Genomic DNA, 15870 nt, shown 5'->3' on the forward strand with positions numbered 1-15870 from the left:
TTCCCAGATTTCCAGCTGGATGATTCAATGACAAAACTTCATAGTGCAGGTTTTGTTTAGATGTCTGAATATACATGAGATGCTAGCTCAAATAATATTTGTCAGGCAGAGTAGGATTTCCAATACTCTAGTGAAGACGTAGCCTTAATTAAGTACTATGATGGAATGATCAGGGTTCTAAATAAAACGGAATCATTAACCCGTAAGGTTCTTTGAACTCCATATCACTGGTAGTGCATTAAACGATGGATGATGTATAATTTTTAAATTTTAAAAAAGTGCAACTTATATGAAGATGAATCTTCAGCCATGGCATGTTGTGTTCTTGGGAGCAAGTTTAAAAAAAATTGAGAAATCCTCTTTTCTCTGAATAATTATTCCAGTTTCTGAATTAAATTACTTTCAGCTGCCATTAGACGTTATAGTATATAGTTGTAAATGTGATGTTAATCATTTAATAGACAGTGCCTTTTCATCCAGAAGGATTCCAGGTGGTTTTCAAATTAGTGTTAGTACACAGGAATAGTGTCACTTGGAAGTACAGACTCCTCTGCTGTAGAATATGGTAACAGTATATAGCAATATTACAAACTAGGTAATATTGTAGGTAAGGACAGGAAGTGAAATGTAATGTCATATCCGTTTGCAACTGTAAGGAGAATTTAGATAATTACCCAAATTAGCATTTGACGAGGATACCGGAGATGAAAACCTATCAGGTGCAAAAATGCTGTTGCATCTTTAATAATCACAAATGAGGATTTCTGTTGTACCTCCAACAGCACAGCACTCCTTAACATTCTTTTATATTGGCTCCAAACCTAATCAAAGAGAGCAGTTGTTATCACCATTTCCTGTAGCACATGGGTTTTTCTTGCAGATGCCATGTTCAAGTCCTGATTAGGCTTGACTCTGCTTAGCTCATGAGATCTGTGTAGGTCACCACTCAAGATGATATAGCTACAGTACAACCAGTAAATATGCTTATGTATTCCTAGATAATCAGTGCTGCACTGTATCAGAGCACTTAATTTATTTGTATACCAACCCATTCAGATTACACAATGCAGACTGTTCTGTTGACAACCTTTTATTTGCTGTGAAAGACAAAAGACCCTGTCTCTGAATACACAATGTGAAAACATTATGATTAATCGGAATTGGAACAAAATATTGTAGTTAAGAACTGTACAGTACTTGTTGTTAAAAGCGATATTTATCCAGTAAATTTGCTTTGAGAGAATTTTTTTTTTATTTTCTTAGATCCGAGAGACTGGTGAAAGACCTAGTAATGAGGAGATCTTACGGTTCTCTAAACTGTTTGAAGATGAGCTTACACTGGACAATCTTACTAGGCCTCAGCTGGTGGCTCTCTGTAAACTGTTGGAACTTCAGTCAATCGGGACAAATAACTTTCTGCGCTTCCAGCTGATTATGAGGTTGAGGTCCATGAAAGCAGATGACAAAGTAAGTCATTTTAGTCATGCTTTGATTAAAAAAAAAAAAAAAAGAAAAGGTTTATCTGTTCCAATGCTATAATTAAGCTTGGCAGAATTTGATTTTTATATTTATATTTCTGGTGGATATTATCAATTTTATTTTAAAGCTTTTTAAAATTTTTTGTAGAATTAAAATTTCACAGTTGTGGGAAATTATAGGGGAGGAAGACAGTCATTATTTAATGACATGTTGAGATTCAAAAAGTAATAACTTTTTATAATCTTTAACATAAAATGTCAACATGTCAAAACATATATAGTAAATATCCTTAATCAAACTTTAATAACTTTTAAGCAGTATATTTCTTTCTTTGCCTATCTGTACATTTTAAAAATGATTATTGATGGAAATACTGGTTTGTGTGTATGGTGAAATCAATGTTTACCAACATTTACGGATAAAAATCTAATCTTCTCAAGTGTAGCTGAAATATACAAATGTTTTGTTTCTAGGTATCTGCTTATTTTTGTTTCTTAGCTTTATTAATACTAATTGTATACTTCAGCAAAAACGCTGAAGCCTTAAAATTAGGTGAGCTTCCTCAATTTAGGAAAGAACTGCTGGCCCTTTAAAAATAAGGCAAAAAAGTATAGCATTGGTACTGGAAACATTCGGTTAGTGCGCTAATCTTAAATTTATTGAGAGTCGATTTCAGATTTGGTGTGGTCACAGGAAGATGGATTTGATGGTTTCATTGTGTCTTTCGCTAGCCATTTGCGCTCATTTTCCTCACTACACACTTTACCATGACTGGCAGTCTCTCTGTCCAGGAGGGCTAGAACTGAAATGTTTCATGTTAGTTATGAATATATTAGGTCTGATTACATCGACAAAACTGTTTTGGAGAAGCTTGCATAGTGTATGCCTGCACAAACAATATTGTTAATTGAACACTTTTCATAAGTGCCAAAATCCAGTAGCTTTGATTTGTTCTGAAAAGCCGCTCGTGTTTGAAGGAAAACTTACTTTTCAATTATGGAAGGCAAGTCCTGTTTTATGAAGGACTTCTAGAGACAGATGAATATTAGTCAGTGAAAAATACTACAGTTTTCTGATTAATAAATTCATCAATACGGGCAGTACAGCTCTGAATCATCTCCTATAACTACAGCTCATTAACCCACCTCTCCAGTTCTTAAAATCTGCCAAATAGGGATCCATTGAGGTAAGGGGTAAGCATGGATTTGATAGGACTATCCATTTGGAAAGTTCAGCTATATGTAAATTAACACTAGGTTATTTCCTTTACATTCACAATACCATTTTAATCTTTTGATTTCTGTATGTTCCCCCATTAATCTGTGCTTTTATCTACCATTCATGACAATAGGAGTAGCTCATTAGAATGAAAGAAAAAATATTTTTATAAGTTTAAACGTCATGTCATAGAAATGATTTAAAATATTTACCAAGAAAACCCAAAAACCCATGCAGCTCTGGAACTTTTAAAACAATTAATTCTGCTTGAAACGTGCAACATAAATGTTGTCTAACTCTCTCTTTCCAAATATTGCGGCTCTCTGTTTTTTATTATCACAGCAGCCCCTAGTGGTCATTCTAAACATCTGTGTGCTTATTGTTTTCCTGTTAACATTTTTACATGTTCATTACATGTGAGGTGTTTATTTTACATCTTGTATAGCTGATTGCGGAGGAAGGAGTTGACAGTCTGACTGTTAAAGAACTGCAGGCAGCATGTAGAGCAAGAGGTATGAGAGCTCTTGGCGTAACAGAAGAACGACTAAAGGAACAACTTAAACAGGTATATGTCCAGTAAGATCACTTCAGTACTTGTTTAATCATAAAATAGTAATACTGTTCTGTGTAGGCATATTATGTAGATGAACAATATGGGTATTGGCCTTTACTGAACCTGTTACTATTTTCTGAGGTATAAAGTAATATACATTAATCAGACTAAAATTATAGAGCTTTCATAAATTGTGAGTTGGGTCTAATCAGATAGTTCTAAAGTTGATGTACACCTGATCTACCTTTTGTCACTTTTTGATCCCATGTATATCTTTTGTTTAAAAGAACGCAGCTCTGGCATTTATTGTACATAGCGGCTTTCATCTAAAGATCTCAGTTCTGTTTGGAATACATTAGTAACGGTAAAAAGTACAGTATAAAATACACACACACACAAAAGTATAAATTATATTTTATCTAGAGAATAAGTGGTAACTTTCAATTTGCTGTGGAATGCCTATTTTTCTGTGTGATAAAATATAACTGTATAGGTATATCTATTGAATTACAGTGGCTAGAGCTGCACCTGGACCAACAAATCCCCACTTCATTGCTTATTTTATCCAGAGCTATGTATCTTCCGGATACACTTTCACCAGCTGATCAGCTCAAAACAACACTTCAGACACTACCAGAGAGTGTGGTATGTATTACTTTATATAACCAGGACACTATCTTTCAACAAAAACTAGTTTCTCTAAAAACTGGCATTCTCTGTATATATACATACTAATCACGTTATTAGTGTTAAGTGTTAGCTTTGTATTGGCCCTGGGTAAAAAGTGTAGCCACTGTGATGTACTTAAATGAAAAATGTATTAGTTTGCTTAGCTGGATGACTGGCTGACCAAAAACAGCTACAGCATTTGAAAATTTTGTATGCACTATTGCAGGTCAGAGTGACTAGGCAGCAGTTGGAAGACTTTTATTATGCATAGTCATGGGGAAAGCCTAACTGTCCTTAACAGGAGGCTCTGAGCCACCTTGAAAGCACACACAGAAAGTTGACATGTACTGAAGGGCTGACCAAAGAATGATCCTCAAGTCAAATGTGTCCTGCTGCACATTCATTTTTAATCCACAGGCATAACAGGCAAAAAACCATAGCTCTAAGCTTGCAGTACTACGTCTCAGTATGAGGTAAAGAACATAGTGAGCGAGACAAAGATCTTAAGGTCTGTAGCTTTTGCAGGCTCCACTGCCATGTTAAAGATGGGTACAGTGAGGGTGGCTGCAGTCTGAGTTATGCAGATTGTGACCCCCTGACTCCTGTAAGCTCCTGTGCAACGCACAGTTGGGCAAAGTATAAATTTCTCTATCTGCAAATTCAAGTTTCTCTGCTGGTCTCCAGTTGAAAATAAATAAGAGGCAGCCTGGCTGTCTATTCTTTCTTCTTCCATTTAAGAGCAACATATTGGGTGAGCCTAACTGAAATATATCTCTGATGTCCAAAATCCTGGAGTAAGCAGGAGAAACTAAAATTTGCCTGCTCTACTGCTTTGTAGAGGGAGAGAGAGTCTGTCCAACTCTTCATTAGTGAAGCATTTTAAGAGCATGCTGTATCTGAAATCTTGCATTAGAAATTAGTCATGGGAGATCAGCATGATTCTCAAAACACACTAATTCCTCTTTGGAATCATCATTACTTGGCTCAGTTATAATTAAGCTTTCTGACAAGTATCTTGGGAGTAACTTTTTTCTCACAGATTTCTTGAGACACAACGTTTTAATCTTCTCCAGATTTGGAGAATAATCTTATCCCAAATCCCTGAAGGTTGCGTTTGGTTTCATTTTAATTATCTTGCCAATATTTTCTCTTGCTCCCTACTCATGGTGACAATTTGTTCCATAAACAAGACCTTAAAAGTCCCCAGGCTTTGAGATAGATATTTAGTAAAGTCTGATCTACACTACCAAGTTATGTTGACCAGAGTCTTGTTATGAATTTAGTTTTGCATGTATCCACACCTGAATTTGTTTCCCATAGGCACCCCATTACATTGACACAATAATATCACCTCCCCAAATAACATAGGGCCAAAGTCAACCTACTTTATCACTATAGTGCTAGTGTAGACCTGTGTAAACCTTAACAATCCTTCATCAGCTGTCCTACAGTGCCCCTGTCCCCATTATTGTAGCTGCTCCAGTCACAATTTTGAATTCAGTTGTCTGGGGGGGTCACAGATATTGGAAGCCAGATCTGTCTCATCCGGTCTCTTTCAGTAGAAGAGTTCTCATTTGAAAGTACAGGCAGTCCTCGACTTTACGATGTTCGCCTTAAGACGAACGGCACTTACGACCTTTCTGAATTGACACCCTGATTCAATTTACGACCATTGGTTTCGACTTTATGGTGCTCGGTCCCGTAATGGAGTGGATTGCGGTTCCGAGTTACAACGTTTCAACTTAGGACTCAATTTTCAGGAACCATTTGTGTCGTAAGTCCGAGGACTGGCTGTAATGTTAAAGCCATTTCATTTTCAGGGCATGCTGACAGTGGTAGCTATCATTCTGTCAGTTGACCATTACATCTTTAAGGCAGCCACACAGAACCTATTACGTATCTTTCCAAACACAATTACCTAAACACCACATAGTTCTTGTACAGATTCACATTCATCTACCTCTTTTCCCTGATTGATTGGGTTAATTTTATAAAAATTAAGCTATTCAAGGTTTTAAGTCAACTAGTAAAGACTGATACAGTATTTATTTAAAGACTACATATTTATTTTTAACAGACTTGTAGGTGCTGTTTCAAAGATGTGATTATAGAAATATTTGTTCAGTTACAGCTTTTACTACATTGTTCCCACTGTGTTAGCAATGCTAGTCTTAACCATCTGTCAGGTTTCAGAGTAACAACCGTGTTAGTCTGTATTCGCAAAAAGAAAAGGAGTACTTGTGGCATCTTAGAGACTAACCAATTTATTTGAGCATGAGCTTTCGTGAGCTACATCTGATGAAGTGAGCTGTAGTTCACGAAAGCTCATGCTCAAATAAATTGGTTAGTCTCTAAGGTGCCACAAGTACTCCTTTTCTTTTAACCATCTGTGTGTCTCACAACCATCTTTGTGTTGCTTCTGCACTGTCCCCTATTCGTGGAACTGCCTGTCTTTAAATCCCTTTTAAAAGACTCCTTTCTTCACAGCTACAGACTAGGGACCGAATGGCTAGGCAGCAGTTCTGCGGAAAAGGACCTAGGGGTGACAGTGGACGAGAAGCTGGATATGAGTCAGCAGTGTGCCCTTGTTGCCAAGAAGGCCAATGGCATTTTGGGATGTATAAGTAGGGGCATAGCGAGCAGATCGAGGGACGTGATTGTCCCCCTCTGTTCGACATTGGTGGGGCCTCATCTGGAGTACTGTGTCCAGTTTTGGGCCCCACACTACAAGAAGGATGTGGATAAACTGGAAAGAGTCCAGCGAAGGGCAACAAAAATGATTAGGGGTTTGGAACACATGACTTATGAGGAGAGGCTGAGGGAACTGGGATTGTTTAGTCTGCAGAAGAGAAGAATGAGGGGGGATTTGATAGCTGCTTTCAACTACCTGAGAGGTGGTTCCAGAGAGGATGGTTCGAGACTATTCTCAGTGGTGGAAGAGGACAGGACAAGGAGTAATGGTCTCAAGTTGCAGTGGAGGAGGTTTAGGTTGGATATTAGGAAAAACTTTTTCACCAGGAGGGTGGTGAAACACTGGAATGCGTTGCCTAGGGAGGTGGTGGAATCTCCTTCCTTAGAAGTTTTTAAGGTCAGGCTTGACAAAGCCCTGGCTGGGATGATTTAATTGGGGATGGATCCTGCTTTTGAGCAGGGGGTTGGACTAGATGACCTCCTGAGGTCCCTTCCAACCCTGATATTCTATGATTCTATGATTCCATGATACCACAAGAAATAGGCAAAATTTCAGGACAGCTGGGGGGGGGGGGGCAGACCAGTGTAGTTAATAGTCAAAATTAGCTTTTATTTATACTCCTATTGTATGTATTTATCTTCCTCACCCTTCTGATGTTGCTTTTGACTTAGATTGTAAGCTCTTCAGTGTAGGGACTGCATCTTCCTATGTGTATGGTCTACCATGTTGGGGGAGGTTACTGAGGTAAAAGTTAATCTAAAAATATGCTCTGCCAAACATGTCTTTTCTGAAGGAATGGGTTTTCAAAACTTCTTTACAATTTTGTCCTGAAAAAGATTCATATAGGGGACAGGAGAAAGGAATGACTTGCACAGCTGCTTAGTGATTTGAGAGAATGAAAAACTTTAACAATATCAAAGTAGAAAGGCTCTGTAGGTTTCTCAAAATAAACAGAATTCTCTCTGTGGACTGCACTAGTAGTATAATTTTTATTTGTTTGGTAGTGTGTTCACTGAAGTGTTAAGACCTCTGAGCTACATAATTCAAAATGTAGCAGTTTGTTCATATGTCATCCTTCCAATCTGTTTAGGCCAAAGAGGCTCAAGTCAAAGCAGCAGAAGTTGAGGGTGAAAAAGTAGATAATAAAGCTAAGCTGGAAGCAACCCTTCAGGAAGAAGAAGCCATTAGAAAAGAAAATCAAGAAAAAGAGATGGAAAGAATGTCTGAAGCTGCTGAGAAAGCCAAAGAAATCCTTCAGGTTGCAGCAAGGGTAAGTGCAACTTCCAGCTGTTGAGAATTAAGTGCATCAGTAGCATGAACACTTAGCCCATTGTGGACTCCATTGTGTTTCTTTTGGAATTTATAGTGCCTCTATTTTGGGTTTTGTCTGTAATCAAAAAGACTTCAAAATGCACATTTGGAAGATGTGGGGCATCTTAAAACATGAGAGGCAGAGGAAAAAGAAATATAGAGAACAATCCTGCAATTCAGGGGATTGACTAGATGACCTAAAATGTCATTTCCATCTGTTACGTTTGATTCTGTTACTCAGAGGCAACAGGAGATATTTTTGTTTCTTTAAACAGTTTCCAAATTTTTCTAACCTAAAATATTCTTTTCAGTTGGATTTGCTAATATTTAACATTAAAAAAAGTGAATATACTTGCTATAATAGTGTTTGGCTTACTTGTCTATGGAAACTGAATGTTATTGTTGAATCAAGCCGTATCATAAAAGGCATATTTTTATTAATATTTTCATGAAATGGGCTTACACATTGTAATTGAAATTAGTCAATCTGTAACTGGCAGAGATGTTCAGACTGCTTTTGTAGAGTCATGGAACCTGTATCTAATTAAGGAGATGATTCTGAAAACAAAGAAACATGATGCTGTTCTGTATTAATGAATGTCTTTTTGAATGTGGTTTTGAAATTCAGAAAGAGATGGAGTCTGCAGTGGATCTTGAAGCAGCTGCTGCACATGTAAAGAAAAGCCAGATAGCTGTGGATACTGAACATGAACTGGCTAGTGTGGATTTGACACTGCATTCAGAGACCTTGAAAGATACAGCACCAGTGTTAGAAGGCATTAAGGTAAATTTTGGAATCAAAGACCGGTTTTAAAACCATGTTTGAAAAGTGTAAGCTGATCCAGTATAAAAATATCACTGTCTTTAGAGGCAACTGAATTTCCTCAACACAGTTCAGTGAGTTTGAGGAAAATCTTAGCAGACTTGCTTATTTTAGCTATCTTACCTCCTGAAGAGAAATCTGTCTAGACCCAAACCCTTAGATTGCCTGCATACAAGGCCTAGGACAAAGAGAACTGCTAAGCCTGTCCACAATCTTAAAATGTTTCCATTTTGTGCAGCTGATATTCCTAGTTCTGAGGTTGTTTGCTGTGGCTTTAGAAGTTTTAGACCACTGCACTTCCATTTTTACTGTTTATTGTTTATATAATACCATTGGACAGGAGTATATGTATAGCAGTTTGCAAAACAAGATAAAAATGGGTTTCTTTCCTGAAGAGCATAGTCAGAAGATGGAAGAATTACTAACTTCTAGAATTAGGATGATGGTTTAGGAGACTTCTTTGTTACAGTGATGTATGTATAGCTTCAGGAACTCAATTATGTTTTTTTCTGTATGTAGACTGGGTAACTGAGAGCAAGAATATGGCCCCTTGTCTCTATCATGGTGTAATTCCTAGTGTTCTAATATTTTGTATTGGAATCTTTTACATGTACAACAAACTCATTAATACAGGAATCAGCTGTGAACTAAGTTTTGACCCAGTCAGGTTTCCTTACAGCCTGCAGGAAGAATAGAGCACTTTAAAATGTTACTAGCTTTACACAGCTGCCAAACAGTATCTTAAGCTAAAAGGAAGAATGCCGGGATCATTATAAACTCACTTCTTTCAGTGGGGCAAGCAGCTTCTGTTGGCAGGATTCAGTGCGATTACTGAACTTACCACCTTTCATTTAGGTGTCGGTCTAGTGATTTAGGGAGCTTGTCCAAATCAACTCTATTGAAATTCACGCAAGGCCAGAGGCTTATTTGAATTTGCCAGAATCTTTTTGAAGTGTCCCTCTCTCCACTCTTAAATCTTGTTCTCTAGCTTGGCTTCTTTTAAATTGCTACTTTGGACTCCATTTGTGGATCCCTTAAGTTTTAAAAATGTCCCTGGGGAACTGAATGTATTTTTTTTTGTTCCCAGCATTGTTTGACCATACTCGGTATTTTCCTATTTTTATAAGCTTTTCATTTTTACTTTAACAGCTCAGTTTTCTAAAGAGATGAGTCTCATCATTGCATCCCTTGGCGAAGAATCAATTGTAGCAAAACCTTTTACCTTGAGTAGCTGTGCACTTCTGATACTACTTGTGATCAGGTTTCAGAATAGCAGCCGTGTTAGTCTGTATCCGCAAAAAGAAAAGGAGTACTTGTGGCACCTTGATGCATCCGATGAAGTGAGCTGTAGCTCACGAAAGCTTATGCTCAAATAGATTTGTTAGTCTCTAAGATGTCACAAGTACTCCTTTTCTTTTTACTTGTGATCAGTTCACCTGGATGTGGCAAAGGAATTGTCAAGATGAAGGGAAAACATTCTCAGGGTGTCCATTTTATTGTTTAGCTACTTAACACAAGATTTGAATAGCTAAATTATAGTGTTATAAAATGACGGGTGTGGGGGTTAGATGATGGTTGGTTCACTGTCCCCCAACATGCACAGGCCATAAGCCTAGGTATAAGTGCTTTGCTGGATCTTGGGCCTAATATACATATATTATGTTAAGAGAAGAATTTTACAAGCTTCTGAAAATCCAAACTGTTTCGTGGAGGGAACTGAATTCATAAAGAGGAAAATGGAACCTTCTCAATCATGAATAACAATGCTATATGTTGTTTATTACATTATTATAATCTGAAAATATTGGAAATATACTACCGAGTGGTTTTTGTGGACCCCATCAATGGCACCTGTACTGTGATCTTGAAAACTGACCTGCTAGGACACTGATTCATGCACACTAGACTAACCTCACTATCATACAACAAAATGGTGAACTCGGCGCTCTCATTTCAGAGAACTCTCTAAAAAGATAACTGTTACAACCCCAAAAACCTAGAATATAATTATAATTTTTTTAAAGGAGTTGTAGGGGGAAAGTTATGAATTGATCAATACACACACACAAACAACTAGTTTATCCGTTTTTTTTATCTTGTTCAGTGGTTGTCAGATTTGCCCTGTGGAAAATCTTGTTTGAAAATGTGACTGTGCTCTTGGCTTCAGGCATTTTGTCACAATTAAGGAAACTTTTCTATAAACTCTTTTCCTAAAAGCAATACAAATGTCACTTTCTAGACTGTATATTCTCTATAGTTTGTACTCTTCCTCCTCCCCCCGCCCATACTTGTTGTTTTGAGGAATTCTTCATGAGCAGTTCTCTGAATAATGTTCTACATTTTCTAGCTTGTCTGATGTTTAACATTTTGAGAAATAAATTATTCACAGTAGTAGTTTTTGTGCATGTTTGTGTGCCTTTTCTAATTCAGTTTAGACTAGCATAGAGCATCTGCTTCATATATTAGTTTGAATGAACACTAACTTAATGCAACAACTTACATTACTAGTTACTATTCTCTTACATGCTGCAAAGTTTGAAAAGTGGCAGTGGTACCTATGTATTAAGGTTAGGAACATGTTTTACATTTCTAATGTTAGAAATTGAATTATTTAGCTGATTAAGGATCTGTTAATGCTTTGTGTTTTGCTGTAGAAAATCAAATATTTTATGATGCTCAGTTTGGGTTTTCTACTATTTGTGGAAGTGTTTTCTGGAGTAAAATAATGTATATGGGCTTTTCCCACTTAGTCACGCACCTTAAATTTAACTTCTAGTTGAATTTCTCTTAGTTTTTTTGGTTAATTATTGTAAAATTTACTGTTGTTCAGGAGATGTGATGATCAGATATCTCTGGACACCAGTGCTTCTACAGATCAACATCACTGCTAACTTTTTAAATGAATATTTTAAATTGCCTTTTTAGGTAATCATCACTGCCTTAGTTAAATGAAAATAAGTCAGGTTGTATTAATAGCAGGATAACTCCAACAAAGAAATTATATAGTCACTTAAAAGGTACTGATTCAACCTCATCTGGAATACTCTGAACAATACTGCTTACTATACCATAGAAGTTCACTGTGACCTTGGAAAGGGGTGATACTGGGCAACTAATATAATGCCCGGTTCCTACAATCTTGGCTGTGATGTGAAGAAGGGGAAGCAAACTTAATTGGGTTTTGTTTCCTTAGAAGAGGCATCAAGGTAACCCATACAGTTAAAATGATACCCTTTTTTCCTACGTGTGAAGAGTTTAAATGCTCTGGGATATCTTTCTAAAATGGAAGCAAAGAAGAAATTATGCAAAAATACTACATGTGAATATCAGTAAATATGTGGCAGAAACAAAGTATCTGTCCAAGGGAGACCAAGATTAGTTTCTGGAGTGGGAAAAGATTGTGAAGATGATGATGAAAATAATTTGAGAAATATATCTGGTGTGGGAACCCAAAAAGAGTTGGCACATTTGGTCAGAGACCTTTCCAGACAATTTTTTTGTGGGGCAAAAACTTACTGTTTTAGACGAGTAATGAGTAATTTTAGATACTTTCTGAAACAACTTAATGGATTCTTTTAAACTGATTGCTTTAACCCATTAAATAGAAGATGCATGGATGAGTTTGTGCTAATTGACTGTCATTTTGTCTTAGCTCTGAGACTTTTCTTTATTATTATGTTATAAATTTTAGAAACTACATTGAAAATGTGTAGGGAGATTGATGCTACCTGTAAATTAAGAGGTTTCAGAGTAGCAGCTGTGTTAGTCTGTATCTGCAAAAAGAAAAGGAGGACTTGTGGCACCTTAGAGACTAACAAATTTATTTGAGCATAAGCTTTCGTGAGCTACAGCTCACTTCATTGGATGCCTTCATCCGATGAAGTGAGCTGTAGCTCACGAAAGCTTATGCTCAAATAAATTTGTTAGTCTCTAAGGTGCCACAAGTTCTCCTTTTCTTTTTGTAAATTAAGAGAATGCCAGAACCTCAGTTTTGACACGAAGAAGGTTCTCACTGTTTGTGAGCTGATCTCTGGTTATTTGATGTGTGAGTGAGCGAGAAAAAGACGCTCTTTGATATGATTCATGCAGTAAATGAGATGTAAAATCAGGTACACAAGCATTGAAAACCCAGTACTGGTTGGTGTCTAAACAATCATAGAATATGAGGACCTCAGGAAGTCATCTAGTCCAACCCCCTGCTCAAAGCAGGACCAATCCCCAATTTTTGCCCCAGATCCCTAAATGTCCCCCTCAAGGATTGAACTCACAACCCTGGGTTTAGCAGGCCAATGCTCAAACCACTGAGCTATCCCTCCCCCCCCAAATTAGGTGTATCTAGAACTCAGGTCTGCAACTATTACTTATGACTAATCCTTCCTTACTCTTAGAATCATAGAATATCAGGGTTGGAAGGGACCTCAGGAGGTCATCTAGTCCAACCCCCTGCTCAAAGCAGGACCAATCCCCAAATTTTGCCCCAGATCCCTAAATGGCCCCCTCAAGGATTGAACTCACAAACCTGGGTTTAGCAGGCCAATGCTCAAACCACTGAGCTGTCCCTCCCCGCAATGTGAATGTACAATGTGAATGTACACTGGTATACTTGATTTGTGGAATACTGAAAGTTTTTTCAAAATCTTGTGCAAACATGACTTTTCCAAAATAAACACACACAGTTAATAAAGAAGCATATTTCACTGTCAGAAATGGAATAAGGTGTTAAATGGACTAGCAAAAGAGACTGATATATTAATGGTTGATGGCTTGCCTACCCCCCCCCACACACACTCTTTAAGTACCACTTGTTAAGTTGGGAATTGCAGCTATGGTGATCTGACAAAAAAGCAAAGCTTCTAGCCTGATTTTCTTGCAGATTTTTTCAGGAGAAAATGTTGATTCCTCATGCTACTGCTCAGCAAGTACATTCACCAAGAAGGGTCAGAGCTATCATTTAATTATTGGGAGAGTACATTATGATCTGTGCTCAGTGTTCATTTATCAGTGAACTGGGAAAGGATAGGTGATGAAGTGAACAGGCACTTTCCCATGAAGCAATTGGGTGAAATGCTTTTCTCATAAGATGGGCAATTAGAGCTAAATGTCACAAATAATTATAGCACTTTACAGTCTGTGCTACTTTTGGCTAAAATGGTATTTATACAATTTTTTTCTTATGGATTAATGCAAATGTGTTTGCTTATGTCTTTGTCTTTATTTTAATTTCCTGGCTTCAGCTAAAGAGATTACTAGCCTTTCTTAGTTCTGTTTGTTTGTGACGAGCCATTTTTCAAGTCTAGCTTCTGGTGTTCTCATTTTGGGATAGTTGAAGGTTAGGATTTTTTACTTTTAAGTATTCAGTGTTTAAAAAGACACCAGTTTATAAGTCAGACAACTGTCTTGAAATGTGTTATCTGCTAATTTTACAAGTATTACCAAAGATTACTATAAATGTAAAGAGCTTAGAGGAGGAAGGAACATTTTTTTTCAATTGATATGTGAATTTCAGAACTTTTCATAGTCAGTTTCATTCTTTCTTCTGTCAGTCATTTCCTCTGTTTGTGTTCTTTCACACAGCAACAGGTAGGAGAGAAACACTTTTTAAACAGTGGGGAAATATGGCTGTGAAAATCACAGAAATTGCCTGAGGGGCTAAAAGACAATTATAGTAACAAAAACTATCTTTAATTCACTTTTTAAAAATGAGTAGATCGATTGTTCTAATATACCTAACATCCATGCACCAATCTCAAAATATCAGTCTATGTATTTTACCTGCTCTGAAACCTAAAAGAATATAGACTCTCACTGTGTCAATTTTTTTTCTGAAAGAAACCACAAATGTGTCCTATGCTCATTTGGATACTTCACTTTTTAGGGTGAGGAAATAACCAAGGAGGAGATTGACATGCTGAGTGATGCTTGCACCAAACTGAAGGAAAAGAAGAAATTGTTAACAAAAGAAAAGGAGGAGCTTGAGGAGCTAAAGGATGATGTTCAGGAATATAGTGAGGTAAAGAATGGGGTGTAGAAGGACTATTTATATGCTTGCTCTGTCCATACATATTCTTAGAAAAACTAACCTTAAACGATAACAATTTGTTTTGTGTGCTGAGATAACCCAAATTGGAAATTGTTGGAGAAGCCTACTTGCTCAGTTATTGTGTGGTACACTGTCATGCAGGAATGTCAGATCCTCAGCTTGTGTAAGTTGTTGAAGTTCAGCTGAAGTCAATGGAACTATGACAGTTTACATCAGCTGAGGATCTGGCCTCTGGTCTTAACTCCATGCTCACTGGGCTGACTGTGCTTTAGAGGCAGCATGATATGGGAGGGGAATGGAGTGCCTCTTAGAATCAATGGAGAACAATTTCTTAAATCTGTAAAGTGGTGTTGGTGCTGGCTGAAAGAAGTCCGGGTCCAGTTGTACGACACTGGAAGGATGTGGGGTTGAAATCCTAGGATGGATGAAAAGGTTTTTAATTGGGAGGAGGGGAACAGTTGAGGATTCTTAGGACTATGTAAGGGACATGTAGAACTAGTCACAATGTTCATTTAATGTCTAAAATTAACCTTCATTTTTAATCTCTAAATTTCACTGTTCCCATGTGTCTGATAACAGCAATAACTGCTTCCTCTCCTGATACAACCTTTTCGATTTGCATATGACTCCTGCTTTTCTGTTAGACATTACTGTATTTGTTGTTGCAAATTTATCTTCTCATTAATGCTTTTTTGCTTGAACATCTCCTCTAGGATTTGCAAGAGATAAAGGAGCTATCTAAAACAGGACAAGAGGATGTGGTGGAAGAGTCTAAGGCAAGCAAGAGGTTGACCAAAAGGGTGAACCGAATGATTGGACAGATTGACAAAATTATTAATGAATTAGAGACAGACCAAAAGGTGGTGGATGGACAGTTGGACAGTGGTGCTAGCCCACCTATTGGGTAAGTGAATGATGGCAACACACTTCCTTTTCAAAAAACTCATTCACTGCCATCAATCTGTGTGGTAGGCTGAAACATGAATTCTTGCCTTAGGTTGGTTTGGAAAAAAATTAATTAATACTTTTGTTTCAAAAGTTTGACGTTTAGTTTAATTCTGAAAAGTGACTGCAAAAATAGCATT

General features: G+C 37.2%; 1 protein-coding gene across 2 annotated transcripts in view; it reads left to right on the forward strand.

The window, feature by feature from the left end:
- Positions 1–15870, forward strand: part of LETM1 (leucine zipper and EF-hand containing transmembrane protein 1) — a 68882-nt gene that overhangs the window by 42745 nt on the left and 10267 nt on the right. For both annotated transcript variants that reach the window (XM_077815937.1, XM_077815938.1), the window contains exons 6-12: positions 1264–1467; positions 3143–3262; positions 3764–3895; positions 7702–7881; positions 8551–8706; positions 14621–14755; positions 15499–15689. In XM_077815937.1, coding sequence (XP_077672063.1) covers positions 1264–1467; positions 3143–3262; positions 3764–3895; positions 7702–7881; positions 8551–8706; positions 14621–14755; positions 15499–15689 — 1118 coding nt within the window. The remainder of the gene's footprint in view (positions 1–1263; positions 1468–3142; positions 3263–3763; positions 3896–7701; positions 7882–8550; positions 8707–14620; positions 14756–15498; positions 15690–15870) is intronic.

This window comes from Eretmochelys imbricata, chromosome 4, assembly GCF_965152235.1.
Source record: "Eretmochelys imbricata isolate rEreImb1 chromosome 4, rEreImb1.hap1, whole genome shotgun sequence".
In the NCBI taxonomy this organism is placed as follows: domain Eukaryota; kingdom Metazoa; phylum Chordata; order Testudines; family Cheloniidae; genus Eretmochelys; species Eretmochelys imbricata.